General features: G+C 55.4%; 2 protein-coding genes across 2 annotated transcripts in view; one reads left to right on the top strand and one right to left on the bottom strand.

The window, feature by feature from the left end:
- The window catches only part of PHKB (phosphorylase kinase regulatory subunit beta), a 104959-nt gene extending 95805 nt beyond the window's left edge, over positions 1-9154 (bottom strand). Inside the window, exon 1 of the mRNA XM_036013559.1 lies at positions 9030-9154. Coding sequence (XP_035869452.1) covers positions 9030-9105 — 76 coding nt within the window. The 5' untranslated portion in view covers positions 9106-9154. The remainder of the gene's footprint in view (positions 1-9029) is intronic.
- A 258-nt stretch (positions 9155-9412) lies between these two features.
- ITFG1 (integrin alpha FG-GAP repeat containing 1) overlaps positions 9413-24684 on the top strand; it is a 65024-nt gene continuing 49752 nt past the window's right edge. Inside the window, exons 1-5 of the mRNA XM_028501858.2 lie at positions 9413-9639; positions 11248-11320; positions 14388-14533; positions 15117-15174; positions 16444-16521. Coding sequence (XP_028357659.1) covers positions 9432-9639; positions 11248-11320; positions 14388-14533; positions 15117-15174; positions 16444-16521 — 563 coding nt within the window. The 5' untranslated portion in view covers positions 9413-9431. The remainder of the gene's footprint in view (positions 9640-11247; positions 11321-14387; positions 14534-15116; positions 15175-16443; positions 16522-24684) is intronic.

Below are 24684 nucleotides of genomic sequence, written 5' to 3'. Positions count from 1 at the left end.
TTAGCTCGAGCAGCTGGGAGAGCACCGGTAGAGCCTGCCGAAACGAGAAGATTAGCAGAGGCACAGGCTGCGGCCGGGGACAGTGGCTGGGGACATGGGAGACGCCAGGCCAGACCCGCACCCACTCACACCTGCTCGGTAGGCACCTGGGAGTCGGGGGGGGTTCTGGGGGGCTCCGCTCACCCTTTGTCTGGCTTCACAGGAGACTGAAGATAAAGAAAAGAGCAAGAGAAAAAAATAGCTCTTAGGGTGCACGGCGGGAACATTCCGGAACAGTCTAAAGCACCAGGACGAGCCGCTGGACTCTTCGTGAAGCCCTGTCACTAACACGGTCTGAAAGGCGTCATCCCTGCTGAGGACAGCGGCACGGGAGAGCCTGAGGGTTAAGGCCAATGAGATTCACATGCAAGGAGTGACACCATCCCGTGGGGCTCCTACTCCCTCCCTCCTTCAAGGCTGCAGGGCAGGCCCCAGACCAGAGAGGTCAGAGCGCCCCGCAGGACGCACGCTGGCTGTGCTCCTGAAAATCCCATCCTCCTCGAAGAGACCCCCGTGCGTGCCCATATGCGACAAAAACGTCAGCTGCCCGTACACAAAAGGATGGCTGCTCTCCCGCGGTCGGACAGTAGTGTCCGCGGAAACTCCCTGGATTCATTTAGACCTCCGGGATTATCGGCAAAAGGAAACAGACTCACAGGACGGTAAGAGCTGCGTCCTGAGTAACCTGACGCATGCTCGCTGGACCTCAGCAGGACCAGTTCTCTGAATCGAATGGCCGCGTAGGGGGTAGGAACCAGGACTAGGGGGGAGAGAAGCTACCCTGTGGCAGCTGCTGCAAGTCCTGCTTCCAAACACACAGCAGCAGCAGCGCTGCACGAGACACACGGTTTCGGGGAAGAAAAGGGCGTATTTCCAACGTATGGGCCAACTTCTGCACGTTAAGTGTTTTGCATATAACGTTTTATTTAATCCCCGCAATAATCCCTTTGGGGTTATTTTTACAGACAAGGAAACCGAGTCTAGAAGACGGCGCAGGGTCAAACAGGCAGAAAACGGAGGCAGGGTGGGTTTCGTGCACGGCTGAACACAAAATGCGCACTTTCCTTAAGCTCTTCAAGGAGAAAGCCCATGAGCCTCAGGCCCACGGTCACCTTATGCCACGAGAATTTGTGATTAGTTGGCTGCCAAGTGAGGCCAAAAATAAGGCTACTGTATCATGTCTAAAGGGAAAAGAGTGTTGCATGTTAAAATACAAAGTTGAAGCCCTGGCTGGCATAGCTCAGTGGATTGAGCGCGGGCTGCAAACCACAGTATCGCAGGTTCGATTCCCAGCCAGGGCACATGCCTGGGTTGCAGGCCACGGCCCTCAGTAACCACACACTGATGTTTCTCTCTCTCTTTCTCCCTCCCTTCCCTCTCTAAAAATAAATAAATAAACCTTTAAAAAAATACAAAGTTGAGTTTTGTCCAAAACACACCATAAAAACTTTACCAGGTATGGATATTCCCATCAAATCAAACTGATAAAAGAAAATACACCCTATCTTCATTGCAGCATTATTTACAATCGCCAAGATCTGGAAACAGCCCACCAGTGACCGTCAGTGGGCGAGTGGATAAAAAAGCTGTGGTACCTTAACACAACGGAATACTGCTCAGCCACAAAAAAGAAGGAAATCTTACCTTTTGCAACAGCACGGATGGACCTGGAGAGCATTATGCTGAGTGAAATAAGCCAGTCAGAGAAACACAAGTATAATATGATTTCACGTATATGTGAAATCTAATGAACAAAATAAACGAACAAACAAAATAGAAAGAGACTCACAAATACAGAGAGCAGACTGGCAGCTGTGGGGGGCGGGGGTGGGGAGCGCAGGGCCCGAGGGGGAAAAGGCGGAGGGATTACGTAACGAGCAAACAGCTCACAACACCCACAACAGGGTGGCCGTCTGTGTCAGAGGGAAGAGGGCAAACGGGGCATCAGTGGTGACGGAAGGAGACTTGACTTAAGAAAAAAAAGGAGAAACTATTCAAAGAACCTAAAAAGAAATCCGTGAGGGAGAAAACTCAAGTCACACGCTAATAAACTCACTTGGACGCTGAGAAACGGGTAGCCAAGATAGAGATGAGCTGAGCACTCATTTTAAAGAGTCATTTCTTGTCAGTTTCGAAAGAAACGAATTCTTGTTTAAAATGTATTTTTAATTGGAGTACAGGCGACATGCACCATTACATTGGTCTCAGGGGCACAATGCAATGACTGCACACTCTCGGGCCTCGAGATGAGGTCGCCACACTCAGCCAGTCACTGTCTGTCACCGCTCTCCTCCCCACACGGGACACACGTCCCGGCGACTGGGAGTCCGTACTCTTACTCTCTAGAAAGACTCATTGTCAAAGTACCATCTAAGAACAGAAGTGAGAACGCCGAGAAGCCTTACCCAGCTCGGCACAGGGTGCCGCCGTCCCTGCAGCGCCAGCCACTCCGGCGGAGCCGCTCCGCTAGGCCGACCGACGGGCCGTGTGCACGCCTCATGGCCGCAGGAGAGATCAGAGCACTCGGACGTGCTGGGCGCCACGCTCCTTCCCTAATGACCCATTTACACTTCGGTTGTGGACTTGCCTACAAATTCCTCGTCCTGCCCATTTCACTCCTAGGTTCTTTACAGGAAACCCCGACATCCAGCGAGCACTCTAGACTAGCGGGGGGAGTCGCTTGATGAATGTCTGATCCGTGCGCTGCACCCCTGAAACTACGGTAATAGTGTCGGCCAACTGCAACTGAGACTTTTAAAAAACAGTACGAAGAGGACTTCCGGCAAGATGGAGGAATAGGTGGTCGCACCGTACTTCCTCGTACAACCAAGATTAGAAAACCAATAATTTACAACAATAATTTACTATCAGAATAACACCCAGATCCGGCAGAGGATTTATCTGAATGGAAGTCGGGCAGCCAAGAAGTTGAAGTAGACACGTTCATCCGGACTGGTAGGAGAAGACGAGCCGCGGGCGCGGGGCTGGCTCGGGTCGCGGCGCGCGGAGGTCGGGGGAAGGTTTGGCGCAAACTCGGCGCAAAAGCCATCCGGGGGCGCAAGAAGGCAGCGGCGATCCCTGAGTACGCAAGCTGCGGCTGGCAGACCCAGAGGGGCAGCGATTGTGGACCAGGGCAGAGCTCGCGGCCCGGAAGCCCAGACAAGGGTCTGAGTCCAGGGGAACGGAACTACCGCCATTGTTTTCTCCCGCCCCGCTCCCACTCCGCCCCGCCCCCACATGTAACGTCACAATCTAGCGACTGGGGTGCCCAGCCCCGGTGAGCACCTAAGGCTCCGCCCCCCACCGTAACAAGAGCGACCAGACCGAAAAAAAAAAAAGGAGAGACGGGGAAAAAAAACCCATGTTTTCAACAGAGCAAATCAGTCCCCCAGGACTCATCCTTTTGAGCAACCAAGAACTAGCCAATCTATCAGATGCGCAGTTCAAAACACTGGTGATCAGAAAGCTCACGGAACTGGTGGATTTTGGACGAAATTTAGATGAAAGAATGCAGAGTACCATAAAACAGATGCAGGAAGACACGCGGAGGAGAGCCAATAGTGAAAGGAAGGAATATGAGTCTCAAAACAATACAGTGGATCAGAAGGAAGATAGAATCAACCAAGCAGGAAAGCATGATGAAATAAGAATTCAAAAAATTGAGGAAAAGATTAAGAGCATCCAAGACACCTTTAAACGTTCCAATATCTGAATTATAGGGGTACCAGAATCGGAAGGGGAAAAGCAACAGATTGAGCACGTATTTGAACAAATAATAAAGGAGAACTTCCCCAATCTCACAAAGGGAACAGTCTTCCAAGAAATCCAAGAAGCTCAGAGAGCCCCAAAGAAGTTGGACCCAAGAAGAAACACACCAAGGCACATCATAATTACATTAGCCAAGGTAAAAACAAAGGAGAGAATCCTAGAAGCAGCAAGAGGTAAGGGGACAGTAACCTACAAAGGAGTTCCCATCAGACTGTCAGCTGATTTCTCCAAAGAGACCTTATAGGCAAGAAGGGGCTGGAAAGAAATATTCCAAGTCATGAAAGACAAGGACCTACATCCCAGATTGCTCTATCCAGCAAAGCTCTCATTTAGAATGGAAGGGCAGATAAAGTGCTTCTCAGATAAGGTCAAGTTAAAGGAGCTCATCATCACCAAGCCCTTATTTTATGAAATGCTAAAGGGACTTATCTAAGAAAAGAAGATAAAGAAAAGACATGTATAGTAAAAGGACAGCAAACTCACAAATATCAACAACCACACCTAAAGCAAAACCAAAAGAAACTAAGTAAACAATTAGAACAGGAACAGAACCACAGAAATGGAGGGCACATGGAGGGTTAGCAGCAGGAGGGTGGGAGGAGGAGAGAGGGGGAAAAGGTATAGAGAATAAGTAGCATAGAATGTAGGTTGAAAATAGATAGGGGGAGGGCAAGAATAGTACGGGAAATGTGGAAACTAAAGAACTCATAAATATGACACATGGACATGAACTACAGGGGGAAATGTGGGTGGGAGGGGGTACAGGATGGAGGGGAGAGAAGGGGGGAAATGGGACAACTGTAATAGCATAATCAATAAAATATATTAAAAAAAAAAAAACAGTACGAAGAAAAAAGAAAGAACAAAAGGTAGAGAGGGAGGCCGGCCTGGACACCCAGACCCTTCTCCGGATGTGAGCAGTGAGCACAGGACGAGCCACACTCACGCACAGCACACGCCAACCTCCGCCCGTCAGGGCACGGCTCCCGCACGCACGCATGCACGCAGACACACAGGGCGCACACGGATGCGAGAAAGAGCGGAAACAGACATGATCGCAGAGACGGACTCCGGAGGAATCGAGAGGACCAAAACACACAAAACCACCCGGCAGATTGAAAACTAGCGAGCTTTGGCTTTCACTTGTGGTCACATGGAATAGTTTCTGGCCCGAAGCACCAGGGGACACTCAGCTGTGACCTCAGGCTTTAAGGTCACCATGCAGTGAACCGGCTCCATGAAACACTCCCCTGGGACAACCGCGTCCCGGGGACCGCAGCAGGGGGAACCAGCGTTTCCATCCAGAGGCAGCACTTCTAAACCGTAAACACACTAAACACGCAAGCCCTCTGGGTATGTATTTTAACAGGCGAAAGGTTTCAGTGTTTCCTTGAAGCCACTGCTAAGCTGTGGTTAGAGGAACCTCCAGGAAGTGTGAATACTGCAAGTCGTTTCTAAGAATCCATCTTTCCAACGGCCTGCAGCAGGGAAGGCCGGTGTTCCCCTATGTTGTTTCTCGGCACGTTCCGTTCCCAGTTAACGCCGCGGTGCCGGTGCCGGTGCCGGTGCCGGGAAGCTTCCTGCAGGTGCCTCCCAACGCCATGCGATGCGAGAGCGCCGTTCCGAGGTGTCGAAATTTTCAGACCATGGTGCCCGAAAGCTTATCTCGAGCATTCGGTTTCCCCATAACGGCCGCCATCGCTGGTGCCGCAACCCACCCAGCCCCCGCTCCCGTGACCAGAATGGGAACCAGACCTGCCGCCCGGGGCAAGGCAGCGCAGTCCAGAGATGCTCGCTCTCCTGTTCTCTCAGCTCACGGTGCGGTCAGAGCCCAGGCTCTGGGAATGCTACACACACCCCTTTGTCATTCAGCTGATGACACCTGGAGACGAGAATCATTCCCGCTCCTTAAAGGAGAAGCTCTGGTATCTCCCGTTTATGATTCCTCCCTGAGCTACTTCTGTCTTTTCTTTGAGATGTGTCTCCTCCATCTTTGCCAAAACAGGACTCGAAATATAAATGGAAGTAAAGGGTCCTGACGAAACTGAAAAGAAAGTGCTTCCTGCCACTTTCTGGCGGGCTCGTCTCACCTCACACTGACCTGGGAATGGGGCCCGAGGCTTGAATGTTCTGCGTAAGGTACCTGGGGGACAAGGCAGCCCTTGCCAACCAGCTTCCCCCAGTGTGTTTGCCCTCCAGCGGGTCACGGCCCCAGGTGGCCCACACCCTGCAGAGAACAGCCATGGAGACCCCCGTCTCCATTTCTGCTCCACGGCCCCTCCGCGAGTGGCCGGAGGCATCCACAGGCCCGGGCTCCAAATCGGAACCCACCCGCACATTGTCTTCCCTGGGTGCGTGAGCCCCCTCCGCCCTGCTTTCAAAACCCAGGCACACATCTGGGGGCGACTCCACAGCTCTGGCCCCGTCTGCAGCGGGGCTCACTGGTGTGGCAGCCCAGGAGCCACTGTGCCACCGTCTCCTGCAGCCTCGCATCAGAAAGCCGTGGGCCGGCAGGGACAGCATGTGGCTTTGACACACAAGTCTCAGGACCCGGGGCAAGTCGCTGCCACCTCTCTGCACCAGGCGAGCTTCCCTCCCCCGCCTACGAAACTGTACAAAGACACCTGCTCCCAGGGAGTCGACGGAGAGTAAATAATCAGGGCGCTGACCACCAACTCCTAACTTATGAAAGTTATTCCCGTTGTGCAAGAAGACAAAAATCACCAAAGATGCTTTCTATGTCCCCATGTGACAACTGGGGCTCAACTGTCACTTCTCATGTCCACACACACACGCACACCGACAACACGACAGACCACACTCGGCACCATGCGCACCCACGCCGGACAGCTCACACAGAGCAGTGGGGTCCAGGCTGGGGCCCACCAGAGAGAGACAGAAGCAAAATCGTTTGGTGACATCGAACTTCAGAAACGGAATTATTTAAAACGAGCCCCTTCGGGAGGGTCTCCACACTTACCGGACCTTAAGAGAGCCGGCGGAGAAGAGGCGGCTGCACCGGGCGAGCGGGCCATTTCAAAGCGTCGGCTCTAATCACAAGCGGCACAGGCTAAACTACAGCGATTTTCCCTTCTGTTTAGTGAGGGTTAGAAGCAGTCAGCATTAGATTCATTGGAAGCGGTGTGAGCAGTTGTTAACACGATGCAGTGTGCAACGGAGACAATAATCAAGGTTGATTATCACTTTATTTTCTCTTTATGACTTGCAAATGTGCTTTGCGTTGGGAAGTTACAGTTGCTTACATGAATTAGGCAGAGATACAAAACATCCGCTCATGGAATGTCACCTAAGAGCACCCTTTCCCATTGAGCAGCGGAACCATGATGCTACTATGTCTATGTAACAATGCTCGGAACTCTGCAGGGGGGTCTCTGTCGGAATCGGACTAGTCCAACAGTTTCCAACAAAGCTCTCTTTAGATAGTCTTCTAAAAGTAATGAGAATCAGACTGATTGTTTTTAATGACATAGGATGTCAATGACTCACTCGAGAAACTTTGCAGTTTATGTTGCAGAATTAGAAGAATCTGAAACCTCAACTAATTTGGAGTAATGAGTTCAAATGGCCTCTCTCTCACTGCGATGCTGTGAATGTACGGGGACATCCAACATTTACGCAGTGTGCTGAACTACTTTGCATGTGAAACTGAATTCAAGTGACTGCTTTCAACATTTAAAGAAAATTGGAACTTTTTTCTCAGTTAAGAAAGGGGAGGTTAAGTTTTCAAAGCTTACTGTTACGACATGCATTTCAGAGGAAATAAAGACTAGAGAAGAAAATAAACCTTATATACTTATTAAGGGGAAAGAGAAATGCTTTTGAAATATATTTTGAGGGCAGAGCTCAGTTCCTGTAAAAAAAACCTCAGATGGTTCTCTGTGATCAGATACTATCAACCCAATAATCCTTTATAACCCAGGCATATGTGCCATTAGTGGTCAACTTGATACTTCAGTATGAAACAACGGTCTTAAGAAAAAGTGTGAAACAAAAATACATGTGACTTCCCAAGTACCCGTATTGACCCAAATGTACTAAGGGCTACTTTTTGAGAATTTCTCTCCTACTTTCTTGGGAGTTTTGTTATCACCCTAATAAGCACGGAACTTTTTTAAGGTTTAAAAACAGAATGAAATTAGCGACAAAGATGGGATAAATTTCTTCTGTGTGATTTATGAAACTAGATAATTCCTTCAAATTAAAAAAAAAAAGGCAGAGTGGACAACAGACAACTGAGACCTTCTCAAATGGGAAGAGCCCAAAACCTCCCCTTGGCTGAGAAAGTAACTGCTCTCCCTGAACGTCAAGGCCAAGGCAGAGCTAAGCGTTCCTAGGGCCGGGCGTCTGTTTTCCCGGGAGCAACACTGACATCGGCACGTCCCGGCTCCGACACAGAGTAACAAAGACTCCGGGCTGCAGACGCTGCAGACGCTGCAGACTGCGCGTTCCTGTTTACAGGCTCGCTTTCAGCTCGGGATCCCACGCAGCCGGCGCGGAGTCAGGGCCGTTTCCATGCTGGCTCGCTCGCAGAGGGACTTGTCAGCCACAAGTGCTAACTTCCAAGTGTGACTCTGCAGTTTGGAGGAGCCAGCTCAGGACACTGGAGCTGTAGACTGCCTGCCTGCCTGCCTGCGCGGCGTCGTGGGGCCGCGGGGGCCTCGGGCTTGAGCCCCGCCCGGGGAACTAGGCGCCCTGAGGCCACTTGCCCGGGGGGGGGGGGGACCGGCTTGAGCCCTGGCTGCGCTCCACGTGACCCCCTTCGTGGCCTGAGCCCTGTCCCCCCTCAAGTCTGCCAGCAAGGACACACGGGCCGGGGGCTCAGAATCGGAGAGGACTGTGAAAGGGGCCTGGCCCGAGGCAGCGAGCAGACCGCGGTCCGGTCTGCGAGTGAAGCCATCTGACTTTGGGGAGCACACAGAAGGACACCCTCTCGTTGGCAGGAACGGGGGTCGCCGGCTGATTTCTAGGGAGGAAGCCTCCGGGCGAAGTCGGTGTCGCCACTACTTTATGGGGGAGGGGGGCGCACAAGGAGTAACGTTGGGGCCACCCCCTCATTTCTGGGGCGCGGGGGGAGACCTCGGGCGGAAGGCCGGGCGGCCGACTGCTCGCTACGGGGACACACGCGGGCACCGGCTCACTCCCGGACCCCACCTGCCCCCCGCCCAAGGCGCTCGGGGGGAGGGGCGCCCCAGCTTGCAAACCTGAGCGCTTGGCCCGGGCTCTCCGCTCCAAGACCGTCCAGCTCACTTCGGCCATGCGCCCCGCCGCCCCCGCCATCGCGCCGGAGCCGCCACTTGGGCCACCGCCCCCGGGGCCGCCTGTCAACGCTGCCGGGCCGGCCCCGCCCCCCCGCGCACGACACTGTCGCGAGGCGCGCTGGCCGGAAGTGAGCGCGAGGGCCGCTCCCCGCTCGCCCCTCGGCTGCCGCCGCGTCAGTCGGAGGGTCGGCCCGTGGGGCGAGGGCGACGGGGCGGGCGGCGGCTCGGGCGGGCGGCGGGACGGCGCGCGGGGGCGCGCGGCGGCGGCGGGCGGGCGGCGGCGCGGTGCTTTCCGGCTGCCGTCGAGCGCGGCGCGGGGCCGGAGGGCGGGGCCCAGGGGCGGCTATGGCGGCGGCGGGCCGGCTGCCGGGCGCCTGGGCGCTGTGGGCGCCGCTGCTCGGGGGGCTCGCGCTGCTGGGAGTCGGGCCGGCCCCGGCTCGGGCGCTGCACAACGTCACGGCCGAACTCTTCGGGGCCGAGGCCTGGGGCACCCTGGCGGCCTTCGGAGACCTCAACTCCGACAAGCAGACGGACCTCTTCGTGCTGCGGGAAAGTCAGTGCCTGCCGGCCCGCCCTTCCTCCCCCCTCCTCCCGCGTCCCCGTGCCCCTCGCGGGCCCCCACACCCCCGGCGCTGGGGCCCGGCCCCGGCTCTGTCGCCCTCCCTCTCCAGCATCCTTGACAGCTCGCCCGCCCCTCCGTCCTCCCCCGCCCCCTAGTCCCGGCCCGGCCGCCCCACGGTGTGTGCACCGCGCCCCAGAGCCCCGGAAACACCCCAGTTTTTTTCACCCCAGGAGCCCGCGGCTTCCCCCTTGCACCCCACCTCCCCGTGGAATCGCCCGCCCCCCGAAGCCCTTCCTGGTCCCCGGCAGTCTCCGGAACCCCGATCCCTCCGAGGCCCCCGCGTTCCTTCCTTTCTGCTGCCCCCCCCACCCCCACCCCCACCCCCACCCCCTCCCGTTCGTCCCCTTCGGTGGACTGCAAACCACGCATCTCCACCGCTGCTTGTCCCAGGCCTTCCCCTGCCTCCCCCGGGACCTCGTTCGTCGCCCCTCCCTGTGTCAGGGCCCCAGCTTTCCCGGGAGCTCCCGTGCCCTCCCAGCGCCCTCAACTCTCCGCAGCTCGCACGCGCGTTTTGCAAGGACCCCGACCGCGGATAAACCGCTGGGAAAGGGTTCTCCACCTGACGATCCGCCCCGCCCCTCCCGAGCTGCCTGGGTTCCTGTGGGCAGCTGGCCCGTCCTTGCTTTGGTCGCCACCCTACTTTTCCCTATCTCTGCTTTCTGTGCCAGCCCTGAGGTTCTTGGGAGTTCCTTGTTTTACCCATCCCAGAACAGTGTTCTGTTTAGTTTATTTTGATGCTGACAAATGGTGTTAGAGGATCTGGGCATTCTTGAGAACCTGCAGAGCCAGGTACTGTTTAAGGCCAAGGCTACCAAAGGGAGTGAAGTGCAGAGCTTCACTGAGGGGATCCTGGCCCAGACTTCTCCCTGCCCTTGAGAAGGCCCCAGAGCCCCTGGTGGCCCCTGGACATTTTCCCTACCTTTGTAGGACTCCATGTGTTGCCCAACCTGTAGCTACTCCATCCGAACTGGATACAGACACTTCAAGTTAAGGGTGGCTGGTGTTGGATTGAACCGTCTAAACTTCTGCTCCCCTGAATGCTCACTGAGTTCCAAGAATGCATCTACCCAGGGGAAGGTTCTGTAGGAGCCACAAGAAGGTGGTTGCATGATTCAGCTTTTTCTGCTTAAATACGTAATCGTGTTGTTGTAAGTCAGATGCCTACTGTCCGAGATTCTGTCCTTCTGATAAACAGCCTTACAAGGGTCTTCGTTGTTGGGTTTGGGGAAGACAAGGCCTGACGCAGAGTTACAAGGCAGGTTCTTTTCATGGTTCTTTGAAGTGAACTGCTCTGGCTTGGGGCAGAGGCCAGCAATCGGCTCAGGTTGTCTCAGCCAGCTACCTCTGAGCACTGCTGGGTTTGTGACGCACTGCTAGGAATCGCCATTCCCTCGGACACGCAGGGCTGACCTTGAAAGGTTAAGTGAACTGGAGTCAAAGTTTTCTTGTTGAGGATGGTGCCTGGAAAAGTTTTGTAAACACCAGTTAGATGTCCTACCAAGGAACCTTATTCTAATATCCTATATCCGCTTCTTTTAGGAAATGATTTAATCGTCTTTTTGGCAGACCAGAATGCACCCTATTTTAAACCCAAAGTGAAGGTGTCCTTGAAGTAAGTACATGAGTATTTGTTCCTGTAAAACAGTCATTAGTGTGATAAGAGAGATGCGATAGCCAGCCTTTGAAATGGGTTTCACCCAGCCGCGCTGTTGACACAAGGGGATGAATGGGATGTCATTTGTCTGGAACCATGGTGACTGTGTCGGAGTTTACAAACGACTTGCTTTACAAGTGCACGTGGTGAATGGGCCCAGGTCAGCTCCTGCGCTCCCTCGCCGTTCCCCTGCAGTCCGATGGGCTCTCCTGAGTGTGTTGCGGACTGTCTGTCCCTCCGCCTGAGTGTGCAGCTCTCTCACAGACTCACCAGCTCAGCTGTGTTGGGGGGAGGGGGGCGGGGAAGAGGCCAGTCCATTCGTTTTTATTTTTCCTTAGTTATTGACTGCTGGGTGGTGAGTTTTTGAGGTCAATTTTGAGTGCATTCAAATCAGGATACATTTTTTACATGTTCAAATAATAATTCTTCTCTTATATGGCTGGATTGCGTAAAACCCGGTGACCGCCACCAATAGTGAGCCCACATACTCTTGAAGCTACAAGCAGCGAGGGTTGAGTGGTGGCTGGTTCCAGGCAGAAGCCATGAGTCAGCACAGGCTGCAGGGGCAGCTTCCAGAAAGCTGTGGGACTTGAGCTTGACCTTAGGGAAACCTCAGGTGAGGGCTTGGGGACTCAGCTGGGGGCTCAGCCCGGTCAGGGGATCAGGGGACGGCAGTGAGAACAGCGCGGCGGTGTGAGGAGGGGCTGGGAGGGGTTGCCCGATGGAAGCCAGGGGCGCACCCTGGGGAGCTGGGGACGGGGAGACACAATCAGGGCGGACGCGGCACCTCCATCCATACCCTGATGAGTCTGGACTCAGCCCCCCGGGATGTGGGCAGTCCTTCGGGTTCTTGTTTAAGGAGAGATGACGAAAGCAGTGTTTTAAGTTGGTGTCCTCGTTGGTCACATGCAGGATGAACGGGTGCATGGGAAGGTAAAAGATGACTTAGGAAGCATTTTTAAATTTTTTTTTCACCTCTCACCAGTGTGGTTCAATGGGTTGGGCATCAGCCTGCAGAGCAAAAGGTAGCTGTTTCGATTCCCAGTCAGGCGTGCACCTGGGTTGTGGGTTCAGTCCCCAGCCGCAGCACCTGCGGGAGGCAGCCAGTCAGGGTTTCTCTCTCACATCAGGGTCTCTCTCCCTGTCTTTTCCCCTTCCTTCCTCTCCATTTAAAAAAAAAAAAATCACTCCCCGTATGGGCTAATGAGTGCTCAGACTTGACAGTCCTTAACTGTGAACATGTAGCCAGAAGTGGCCTGGGGTTAGAACTTCGGGAGGGAAGCTGCAGGTGAGTAAACAGGAACTCATCCCCTGGAGGGCTGTGCTGAGCCCCGGGCAGCAGCGTGCTGGCCGTGGGTCAGGCAGGAGTCGGTGAATACTACGTACAAGACATGAACTGCCTCATACGCAAGACATCTTCTTACACACAAGAAACGGTTATTCTTGGAAGATTGAAAGTTAATGTATGGGATATAAAGCACTTCCATTCCACTAAATTCTTTTTTAAATCCCAATTAATTTTTTTAATGCGATATTGTTTTACGTACATCAGGTCCCTGAATAGTGTTGTCTTGTTCTGTTGTGTTCATTGTAACGTTGATGGAATGCCGCAGGGACTTCATTCTTGTTTGCATCCGGCAGCCCAGGAGAACACTGGTCCCGGATACGTTGTTTCACGTCAGGTCAGAGAACCCACCAGTGGTGTCAAGTGAGGACTTCCTGTACGTCTAAAATGTTGAAGCTCTTGTTTTTATTTTAACTTATTTAGAGTATTTTTAAAAATAAAAAATAACTATTCTTCACCCTTTTCCTCCCCCAGATGCAAACACTTTTCCCCTGTCAGACGCAAACACTTTTAAAATGTTGAGCTGTCTCTTCTGGTGTTTATTTCCGTATGGTAACGTTTTGCCGGAATTCTTCGGGGACACACCGGCACAACCAGAAATACCTCACTGTAACAGGGACCAATTTCAGGTGGCGACACACCGAGGTTGGGTCCCAGCTGTCCCACGGAACCCTGGCAGCTGCTCGTTGCTCTAGGCATCAGGGTCCTGCTCCTCCGGTCAGCGAGGGGAGTTCCTGTGTTAGGGAAAGGAGACCGAGGGCTCAGATGACGCGGCGTGGCTGCGGGCCCCGGGCGTGATGTCTGGGGGGACCGGGCAGACGCAGCACAGGGAGGCCAGTGTCGTGCTGTGCCTCCTCCCTGCTCTTCCGGCATCTTCCTCGCTTTCACTCTCGACTGTACGCACACGTGTACACGCACGGGTTCTGGTGATACGTAGGAGGCGATTGCCCACAGTCTGTTCGGAAACTCGCTGTCTGGCCATTTGCTCTAAGTAGAAATAACTAGAAATTGAATTTAAGGCCTTTTTTTTTTTTTGGTTGGGTCACTCAGAAACATCATGACAAGACTTCAGAATGTTAAGGTTTCAAGTTCAACGTAAAGAATTGTAGAACTTTTTCACTAAAAATATAAAATTAGGTATGCGTGTTTTGATACTGTGTTGCCAGTTTGGGTAAAAAGGCGCTTAGTTTCCATTATGAATCGTGGATAGCTTTCGGAAGTAAAATGAGCTTTTAGTTTTCGCTCTGTATCTCAAATCTGCATTAAAATCCAAAATTAGATATTTTAAAAATATCTTTTTACGGATGAAACGACAGCGCTACCCTTTGCTGCTTTAGCAGTTCATTATGCGCCTCCATTTGCTGTGAACGCCTTCCAGATATCTGGGTGCCCCGGACAGAAAAGCTGAGGAGAAGCACTGTCCCGGCCGGTGCTTGCACATAAAACCGGGGTTTTTCCAGATAGAGCGTGGGCTGGTCTTGTCTCTCACGGCCGCGCCGCGCCCACCCTGAGCCCTTCTGTGGACCAGAGGGGCCCCCAGACATGACGGCCGTTGGGAAAGGCCTGGGGCCCGTCGGGACCCAGACGCCGAGTAAACACGCTGGGAGCGGTCCCTGCGGCACGAGCACGGAGGGTCCCCTCCCACGGGGACCTCACTGGTGTCCCTGCCCGCCCCTCCAGGAACCACAGCGCCTTGGTGACGGGCGTCGTGCCCGGGGACTATGACGGGGACTCCCAGATGGACGTCCTCCTGACGTACCTGCCCAAAAATCATGCCAGCAGCGAACTAGGAGCTGTTATCTTCTGGGGACAGAACCAAACCTTGGGTGAGTGTGTGTGTGAGGAGCTCTTAGTGTTTGTCATTGGATAGTGAAGGAAAAATACGTCTGGTGTCGTTAAGTAACAAAAACCTTGTTCGGAGTCCATTTGAAACAAGATAAGTGCAGTTCTTAAGTGTCAGTGATTGTCTGTAAAAGCTTTTTCAGAAGTCCACTTTCTGATTTTCCATTACCGCCCGAGAGCTGGTCAGAGGTCGGCTCCAGAAAACAAAATTCCATCTGGCAAGCCTAAGGGGGAGAGGGTAAGGGAGAGAGGGATTCATTAAAGGGTGTTGGTGGCCTACAGAAGAACAGACTCTAGGCTGACTTTCTGGAACAATCCCCGGCCTTCTGGAAGCTACTGCCTTTTCACTGTCAGGACGGGGCCCCGTGCCCAGCACGCTGTGCCGTGCGTCTGCCCGTGACTCCCAGTTCTGCAGTCAGACTCTGAGAAGGTGCTGCCTCGTTAGTGGTGATAGCTGGAATTAGTTGGAGATGACTCTTGAAGAGAACGAAAGAATATCTTTCCCTAAGGGTAGACACCAAAAATAGTACCAAGTGCCTGTAATTTGTGTGTTTGCTTCCTTCACAGACCCCAACAACATGACCGTACTCGATAGGACTTTTCAAGATGAACCTCTAATTATGGAGTGAGTATGCCCTTGCTTCCCTCTGCGTAATTGTAAACCGACAAATGCAAAATAAAGCTTTTCACATAAAAACTACTTTGTAGTATAGAAGCGACCCTGGATTCATCCTCCCTTTGAAGCTGGCGGGGGCCTGTGCTCTTGATGACACGGTAGTCATGTGCCACGTTGGAGGAGGGGCCTGTGCTCTTGATGACACAGTAGTCATGTGCCACGTTGGAGGAGGGGCCTGTGCTCTTGATGACACGGTAGTCATGTGCCACGTTGGCAGAAAGAGAACAACAAAGTTCAGTGTTTCAGAAAGAGGAGGAGGAGGTCGTGTTTGGTTTCTGTTTCAGTCGCTTTGAATGTGTCTGCCAGGGGTCTGGGTTGACCGACCCGCGTCATGAATCAGAGAATTAAGGAACCTGTTTGGGGTAAAGCCGTTAGTGCCTAGTGGACAAACACCAAAGGCACGGGGTCTCCTCCAGCGATGCCCACAGATTTATTCCTGCGTGGAGGAGAAACTTCTGTCCTTCTCCACAGCTCTTCCTCAGCGTGATCATTCCCTGCCTCCAAAGAGACTCGTCCCAGCAAACCATTAACACAGATTTCAGGGGTTCGGGTAACGGGGCAGAGACCATTTGGGGCCACATTCTTGTCCTTCCGTGGTTTTCGGAGTCGAGGTCAGAAGCGCAGCAGGTCCCTGGCCGTCGGGGTCTGCAAGGGCACGGATCCCTCCTGAAGGCTCTGAGCTCGGTTTCCCTCCCCGCGTGCGTTCTCCCACTGTGGTTGCCGTGGGCGGCGGCTAGTGCAAGCTCTTCCACCAGCCGGGGATCCACCAGTCCTGGGTTGTTTCTCCGACGTCCATCTGACTGAACCAGGTGGGCCGTGGGTCTGAAATAAGTGACACCGCCTTGTCACTCAGGGGTGGGCTAGGTCAAGCAGAGGTCAGAGACAACCCCAGCGTGTTAGAACGAAAGTTCCTTCCTGGCTCACCCTGCACGCCCGTCGCGTGTGGGTCAGCAGTGGGCCCTGCTCTGGGCCATCACGCAGGGACGCAGGCCGTCAGCGGCCTTGCCCTCTGTGCAGAGGGGCTGTGGGGCGCGTGGGGGAGGGGCTGGAGGGTCCGGGCACGAAGACCGCACCCGACGCCTGGAGGTGACACGTGCCTCCCGCTGATGTCTCGCGGGCCGCGGCAGGTGCTGGTGGGCGTGGGGGGGTCCACCACGCCCCCGGAGGTCCCCGAGTTCAAGAGCTCAGTAACACGGCTGCCCGGTGTTTCCTTTCCAGCTTCAATGGTGATTTAATCCCCGACGTGTTTGGTGTCACGAACGGATCCGGCGGCCAGCCCCAGGTTCTGCTGGGAGGGTGAGTACACGACGCGGCTGTGACCGCGCGCTTCCTGGCAGGCGCTGCTGCCGCTGGTGCTGCCGCTGCGGGGCTGGGCATGTGTCTGTGTGAGCGGTTGCTGTAGCCGTCGGGGAAAAAAGCCCAGCTGGTTGGAAATCCTTGTTCTTTTTCTCTTTTCAATTTTTTAAAATTTATTGATTGATTTTAGAGAGAGAGAGTGAGGGGAAGAGAAACATCGATTTGTTGTTCCACTTCAGAGTAATTAGAGGAAGCATTTCCTGGTTGAGTCTCGTATGTGCCCTGACCGGCAGTCGAACCCGCAACCTTGGAGTATGGGGACGATGCTCTGCCCAACTGAGCTACTCAGCCAGGGCCCGGAAATCCTTGGTCTGGAAGATTTTTAAAGGGTGATTGGTCACTCTGAGCTTCCCAGACAGCCTGGGTCTGATCTGCAGGTTCACTCTGTGGCGAGCCGGCCTCGTCCCTCTGTCCATCGGGACAGGAGAGAGACAGACTGTCCAGGTCCCCGTGGACACAGTGGCTCACCAGATGGCTTCAGAACCTGGAGGCTGGAGTTTAAGCAGGACGGGCATTGCCGTCTCGGTGGGATCCTCCACCTTGGTCGCGTTAGCTCCCAGATTCTTAGTGATCAGCTCCGTTCCTTTTTCCTCTTGTTTGTTCCGTGAGCAGTGGGTAACTGCCCACGCGTGTAAACACTCCCCCTCGCAGCCCCGGCGGCCGCTCCCTTCACCCTCTACCGGCGTGTGCCTTCCTCGGCAAAAGCCACCTGGAACCTTGCGGGTCAAAGGTCATTATAGTCCCTCCAGGGTTAAAATGGAATCGCCCTACCACAAGAATTCACAACGAGATACTTTTCATTAGACACCTTCAGCCTGGTAAATTTGTTCCCTGCCTGAGAAGGCAGAACTTTAGTGCGAGAGGACAGGACACGTGTATTTACTGTCCGGCTTCCCGGCGCGTGCGGATGAGCGCCTGACCAGCCTGGGTCCCGGGTGCTCGGAGACCCAGTGACGTTGCCGCCTGTGCTTAGGGGGCTAGTGTGTTCCAACACACGGGCCGTGCGCTAGCCACCGGAGCCGCCTGGCCAGGGGACACATTTATTTATGAATTGCTTTTGAAATGTGAGTCACCAGCACAAAGATGAATAAATTGTCAAAATTTAAGGAATTAAGAAAAACTGTCATATTTCCTATCATTTTTTCTGGAGGTTTGCAATAAAGGATACGGGGGTTTCGATCCTGTTCTCCTGAGCTCTGAAAGACTTACTGTGAATCCTGAATGGGAAGCCTGTTTGCACCCCAAACTTTGAAAAACCCCAGGAAGAGACCTTTGTTTTGGGGCCAGTTGGATGCAGGTCCTGCTCTGCCTTTGCGGCTGGGAGCTGAGTGTGGGGCGACTGGGGGCCGCACGGCCACTCCTGCCGCAACACGGCAGGGCCTGCGGGGCCGCCTGCACCGGGACCGCCTGGGGGCCTGTCTCCTGGCCTCGGGCACGGGCTGCGGAGCCCACGGGAAGCCCCCTCGACTGTCACATGGCGGTGGCTCGGCTTGCTCACGCGCCGGCAGTGCCGTGTCAGATGCTTCCCTCTGGTGACTCTGGATACACCCCAGCCTTTAACACTGGTGGCGCCCGAGGGCAGGCGGGCTCTCCCTCCGTCTTTGCGCGTTGTGTGTGCTCTGGTGTGCGTCAGACCCCTGGAGCGGGGCTCTGTGCTGTATGGTGTTTTTCATGTAAATGGCTGTTCCGGATTAAACACTAGTAGCTGACCACATTGCAAGTAGCAAGTTTGTCCCCAAGACGGGTCCCAATGCCAGTTTGAAGAACGAAGAAGCATCGCTGGGCAGGAGAGGGCTTCCGTCCACAGCACCATCAGCGTGGCGCGTGGCGGCAGCCTGGCAGTACCAGGGTACAGGGTGCAGAAAGGGACGCGCCCCTGCGGGGACGTGGCACTGCATTAGGAGAGATGCACCAAGGCCGTGTCAGCTGTAGAGGCACAGACACACACGCAAGGTGTGACTGGAGGAGCCGTCAGCAGTGGCATTTTGGGCTGCTCACGTGGCCTCTGAGTGGCAGCCCCATCTGACTCGTTGGGGAAGCTAGGCTGGCTGCCTTTGGCAGCATGGGCGCCACGCGGTGTGGGTACGCTGCAGCCCGGAGCGCCTCCAGTCTCATTCCGTGTGGCCAGCAGCTCAGCTCTAAGGGAAGGTCTGCCATGATCTTTAAATAGAGCGCTAAGTGTCCCCGTAGGGTCCTGCCGGGAAGCCCCTGGCTGTCGCTAACCCTGACGCAGCGCAGGCTCGGAAACCGGAGACTCCCACGGGTCAGAGCAGCGTGACCGGTCCGGCTGCAGGGAGGGTGCCCGGGTCGGAGTGGCAGCAGGGTACAGGCAGGCGGCCCCCGGTGCCTGGCGCGGAGGGGTCACGGCACAGGGACCGGACGGCACTGAGTCCGCCTGGTGCGGGGCCAGCGAGGTGGGCCGCGTGGTCAGAGGCGAGGCCTCCATGTGTGCCCCCCACCCAGGTGCAGAGGCCGCGCCCAGCCGTGAAGCGGGGGGCCGGCCGCCTCCGCAGGGACGTGGGGTCGGCGTCGCGAGCACGGCTCTGAGAGGGCCCTGGGGACTGACGCCGCAGCGGCGCTCGCTCGGACTGTCGGAATGGTGTTGGCAGCGCTGGGGGGGAGGACGTGGGTCTGGTTTCCACCAAAGCCGGCGCGCTGCTGGCGGTGCTGACTTTCTCCGGCGTGACACGGCCTTCAGAGCCACGTGGGGGTCGGCCCAGGCTGAGGTCTCGGGGGCGTCGACCAGGCGTGTGACAGATCGCCGCCCGTGACTGCGTGACGGGGTGCGTGTCGCATCAGTGGCCCCGAGAAGAGCCATGGTCAGCTGTCTGTGGTGTGGGCGGGGCTTTCTCCGCCCCCAGAAAAGACCCCGCCTTTTATTTGGGCACCGGCGGCGCCCTCAGCCCCGAGCAGACGCCCCCGTTCTCCGTGCGGCCTTCCCTCCCGCCTCCTGTCGCGACCAGGGACTCGTCAGTCCAAGCACCACCTTTCATTTCACCGCGGCTTGTGTTTGCTGGTGCGTCACTGAGAATGTGGCAAACAGTTACCTTCGTGGAATAGTAATATGATACCGTGTCACTTAACTCTGTTGTTTAGGAAGAATATGAAAATTAGGATGAGGCTGTAACACAAAGGAAAACCAAAGAACCCTCCAGGCAGCTAGCTGGTCACGCGGTACCCAGCGATGGAACCACCACCACCACCACCACCCCCCCCCTCATGACAGAAGTGGGGGGGCTCTGGTGCGGCTCAGACTCTCTCTCAGGGCTCCCCTAGCAGCCCCTCCCTGCCCCCCAACACACCATTTATATTCCACACTTGAGAAATAAGACTTTTATTGGCGTTTCCATAGAAACACTGCATCCGTTTTTAACTTTGATCTTTTCCTAAAGAAATTTTGTTACTGGAGATACGTTACTCTCCCATTGTTTCTCACCTAGTTGTTTTGTTTTATTTTTTTCCAAAATTAAGCCACAGAAGCAATGAAAAGTTTTAGCCGATGATTTAAAATGCTACATCTGTGATTATCCCAAGCGGCATGTTACTGAAGGGCCCGTATTTGTATCCCCTGGAGCCCCCCGCCCCCCCGCCCCCGGGGCTGTAAGGGGCCAGGTGCGTGACTCTTGGGCCCTGGGGACCGGCCCCGCCGCTCTGCCGCGGGTGCGGGTGGCGGCGCTGGGTGCGGGCGAGCCCCTGTCTGCTGCCGAGTCAGTCCTGTAAGGTGTGCTTCTCGGACACGCTGGCTCTGCCCCCGTGACACCGGCCGTGTTCAGACGGACATCCTTTGAAGCCACTGTTCAGAAAGGTGTCGGCCTCTCGAGAAAAGCATAGCTTTGTAGTTTCTACGCAAAGTCATTGGCAGAATTTCACCATGAATATTGATGTTTTAAAAGCGTCTTGAGTCGGCGCTTCTCTATTAGCATGCATCAGAATTACGTTTTTCTTCTTGACGGAGGAGCCGTTTTGCTCCGCTCCGTCGCTGTCTGCATCTGCTGGAGACGGGCCGCTCCGCCGCACGCGGGGGCCGCGGGGCCGCGCCCTCGAAGGGGTTAAGATGGCAAACGTCGCGTTACTGTGTCACAGCAACATAGTTTGGGGAAAAGGAAGGAGTAAGCATGGCTAGAGAGACCGTTTTTACAGCACACTTGGAGTGAGGTTAGGATATATTGTCATTCCGATTTTGGGTAAAAGGCAAGTATCGTTTCTGAAAATGCAAGTCCTCTTTCATTAGATTCCTGCTGCGGCTTCTAAAAACGTGTGTGCCTTTGGCGATGCCCCACAGACATGAGACTTTTCACCCCCCGGAGGCCTGGGCTCGGTCCGCACGGGTCCAGAGCAGAGGCGGGGGCACCCCGGGGGCAGCTGCTGGGGCACGAGACCCAGGATCTGCTGGCAGAGACGGCGCCTGCTTCCTGGTGCCCGTCAGATGCTGTTGAGGACAGCGCCCTAGGATCCCCTGGTCCGCCCCCCAGTCAGGGTCAGCAGAGGCCCCGGGCCGCAGCCAGGCTGTGGGGGAAGGGGCGGGTGGCCTTGTCTCCAGGGACCCTGGCCTCCTCGGCTCTGCCCTGGCCCCTCCAGAAGGGGGTCGGGGGGTGGGGAAGGGCACAGAGGAAGAGGGGCGTCAATAAGCCTTTAGCAAAGGCGCCCCCTGAGGAACTCTGGGCTGGGCCGGCCCTTGCCATCAGTTTTCTCACGGCAGACAGCGCGCGTGGCTCAGGAGGTGCTCCCAGCGGCCAAGGGGCCCGGCGCGCTCGCGGAACATCCGTGCACAGGGGGTCCGGGTGGGAGCTGTGCGCCCACGGCCAGCCGGGCACCCCGCAGTGACCACTGTGGGGGTCCGGGTGCAGGCCTGGGCCTCCTCCCAGCCGGGGGCCGCCTCCCAAGGAGGAGCCTTCCACCAGGTGCAGGCAGTGGGGCTTCTAGACCCGGGAGTGAGGCCGCGCCCCTCAGGTGCTCTGCTGGTCGGAACGGCGCGGCCTGGCCAGGGCGCTGGAGGCTCCTGGGGCTCTCTGGGGACCCCTGTCACAAACAACTATGAACACACGCAGAGGCAGAGGGACGGGACTGAGGAGCTCGCAGAGCGGGCACCTGTCGCCTGGCGGCTCCTGCCCAGTCCCGGCCCCTTCACACCTTCCCCTCCCTGCTCTCGCCTCCAGCCCTGCCCGGGCGGTCTCAATGTGCAAGTAATTTCAGTGTGGGTATCTCTAAAAGGGAGGGTTTGAACATACATAATCCCAATACGCCATACTTAAGAAATTAAGAACACTGTCTTCATACTTCCAAGGGGAGTTTAATAAAATACGTAGCAAGATTTCTCAGCGCTCACACCTGTAAAGATGAGGCGCGGGAGTGGGGTCTGTGCCGCACCCTCTCTCTCGGTCTAGCAGTGCCATAAGGATGTGTCAGCCAAGGCACTTCAAAACTCCCTTCACCTCCTTAAAAAATGCATTTCCAGTAAAATTTTACGTTTGGTGTGATAAGTGATCAAACTGTCATGTGTGTTCTTATCAGTTGTACACTAGAGGCTAAAATAAATAACCCCAGAGAGATTTTTGAAATGCACTCGGATGCATAAACAAAACCACTTAAATGCCAATTTTAATTTTCAAACCATTCATAGACCTACGCTTCTTCAGAGGCATGTGATAGTGTGACTGCTAAAAAGACTTCAGAGGTTGAAGGGTTTTACATCATGGCGAAGTCCCATAAGAAAGTGGAACCGAAGGACAAGTTCAAGGTGAAGGGAAAGCTGTGCAATCAGAGGGGGTCTGTCCGGTGGCTTCTGTGTGTGGCGGGGGGGTGGTGGCACGCAGTGACACCGCAGCGTGGGGTTGGTACTCCACCGGATGCATCTTTTTAAGAGAAACCGTTTTATTCTAAAATCTCAACAATCCTGATAGATTTGAAGGTTGCCTACTTCGTAGCTGTGTAAGCTGATGAAAATAGACCACATTCTTAGAAACGACTTAAATGTGCTAAGGGGCACATCGGTTTTCAGGAGGCCTCTGGAGCCCGCCTGAGCGCGGATGGACGGAGACCACCGCACGAAAGAACGGGGCAGCCGGGAGACGCCTGCCGGCCCCGCCCCTGCCCCTGTGCTGCCCGCCCCACCTGCTGGTCACCGCCTTCCCCGGGATTGCCTTCCAGGAGGACGATCCGGCGGGCGCGGGCTGATCATCCAACAGTGGGCGGACTCGCAGTCATTTCAGAGAACAGTTACCATAGGCAACCAGAAGCCACGGTTGACATCAATTATACCTCCATTTATTCTCTGATAAACGCTGTTCTTGGAGACGAAGGGCAACGGTGCCCACCAATTAGAACACCTTGACACGGCGATGTCTCCTGGGGGCGGGGGGTTGGGGGGCTGAGGGCTGGCGTTCCGCACGGCGGTCAGGGAGTGCCAGCCAGTGGACTGAGCGAGGCGCAGAGCGGCCCGCCCTCGCTCCCCTGCCGTTTCTTCCCCTGCAGCCAGAGCAGCTTGTATGCGCGGCCTTGGCCTTCGGACGGGTTGGGCGCAGATGAGAAGGCTGTGGTTTGCGTGAGCACAGCTGCTGGAAAAATACGGTGTCTGCTGCTGCTTATTGGAACACTGTGATGTGTGCAATGAGCCACCAGGAAGGAGAAATAAATTTTATTTCGAACTATGAAATTTCAAACAATTTAATCCTGCTAGACAACTGTACATGTTTAATCTTCAACCATCTTAAAACGCACCCTAAAAAGAAGCAACAGGGCCCTCCCCCCCCCGCCCACCCTTGGTACACCGTACAGCGGCGAACAGTCACCCCGCATGAAGTCCAAGGTCGGCTGCCCCCCGAGAGGGTTCGCGTGAACTCGCTGAGTGCAGGGCGCCGGCGCGTCTCGGGGGAGCTGCGGACTCGCGGTCTGTAGGGGCCCGCGGAACCGGACCCGGGGCCTCCGCCGACCATGGGCTCTGGCCGGTTGGTTGCCAGACCCTCTGAGGCGTCCAGAGAAGCTGGAAGTCCAGGTTTTCCTGTGAAATCTGATTTTTTAATGTAAGTTTTACACTTAGGTGAATCCGAACATTTTAGAACAACGCAGGGGTCACGTGGAACACACCATTCTGCCTCGCGTGGCCCACTGGCTGCCTCCGCGTGACTTCCGCCCCATCCCCTCCCAGAGTCTTCACCGGAAGTGTGTGTCCCGTCGCCTGGGTCCTAGGACAGACAGTGCCAGATATGTGGTGTTTTCCAAAGCACTTGTTACAACTTGTTTCAGAGCGAACCTGCCAGAAACTCTGGAGGGACTGAGAGCGGTAACTGCTCCGGCAGGGGTCGAAGACGGCCACGCGATGAAGCTCGTGGGTCTCGGCCTTGAAAGGCTTGTGTCTGTAGCTTGCTTCTGGCCCGTGACCCCAGACTGGTTGGGAGCACCGGGAGACGACTCTGGGTTAACCTTGTCGCAGAAGCTCTCGCCTGCGTCCGATTGTTTTGTTAGTAATTAAAAACACACCAATGCTCACGTTGAAGGAGCTGGCGGATGGGCGGCCTGTCTGAAAAGGAAGGGAACCAGCCGTCTCAAGTGGAACTGAATCGGCGTTGTTTTAAGCGTTTCTGACACGGTGTAGTCTGCACTGGGGTCTGCCCTGAATGCTGGGCGAGGAGTTACCCACAGCAAACGCCAGATACGGCTTCTCAGCATGTTTCAGCGTTTTCCTGCAGGCCCGTGTCCTGGGGTTGGGTTAGAATAATACAGTCAGGCCGCGTGAACGGGCCCGGCTCCGTGTTCCCCGCCGTGTCCGGTACACAGGCAGGCCCGGTGCGCATGGAGGAACAGAGGGCTGTTGGGAGGAGGGCCCCGTCCGCGGGACTCAGCCCCTCCTGGGGAGGAAGCTTCTCCCGGTGGACGTCACTCTCCTTCCCAGATTCCGCCTGCCAAGAGCACATTAGTGAACCGTCTCTCTCCGCTTTCTAAACACATCAAAGCCGAATCCCCAAATAAACCTTGTTTGCCCCACAGTCCGTCGGACACTGTGTGGATAACGAAGTTGGACATGATTAGCCGGAGCTGCTCTCAGAGACGACGTGTCTGCGCTCCCAAAGGGACTGGAACACGGTGCTTTGGAAAAAACGTAGCAAA

Source organism: Phyllostomus discolor, chromosome 12, assembly GCF_004126475.2.
Source record: "Phyllostomus discolor isolate MPI-MPIP mPhyDis1 chromosome 12, mPhyDis1.pri.v3, whole genome shotgun sequence".
Lineage (NCBI taxonomy): Eukaryota > Metazoa > Chordata > Mammalia > Chiroptera > Phyllostomidae > Phyllostomus > Phyllostomus discolor.
Note: the sequence above shows the minus strand (reverse complement) of the source record. Positions and strands in the feature narration are given on the sequence as shown.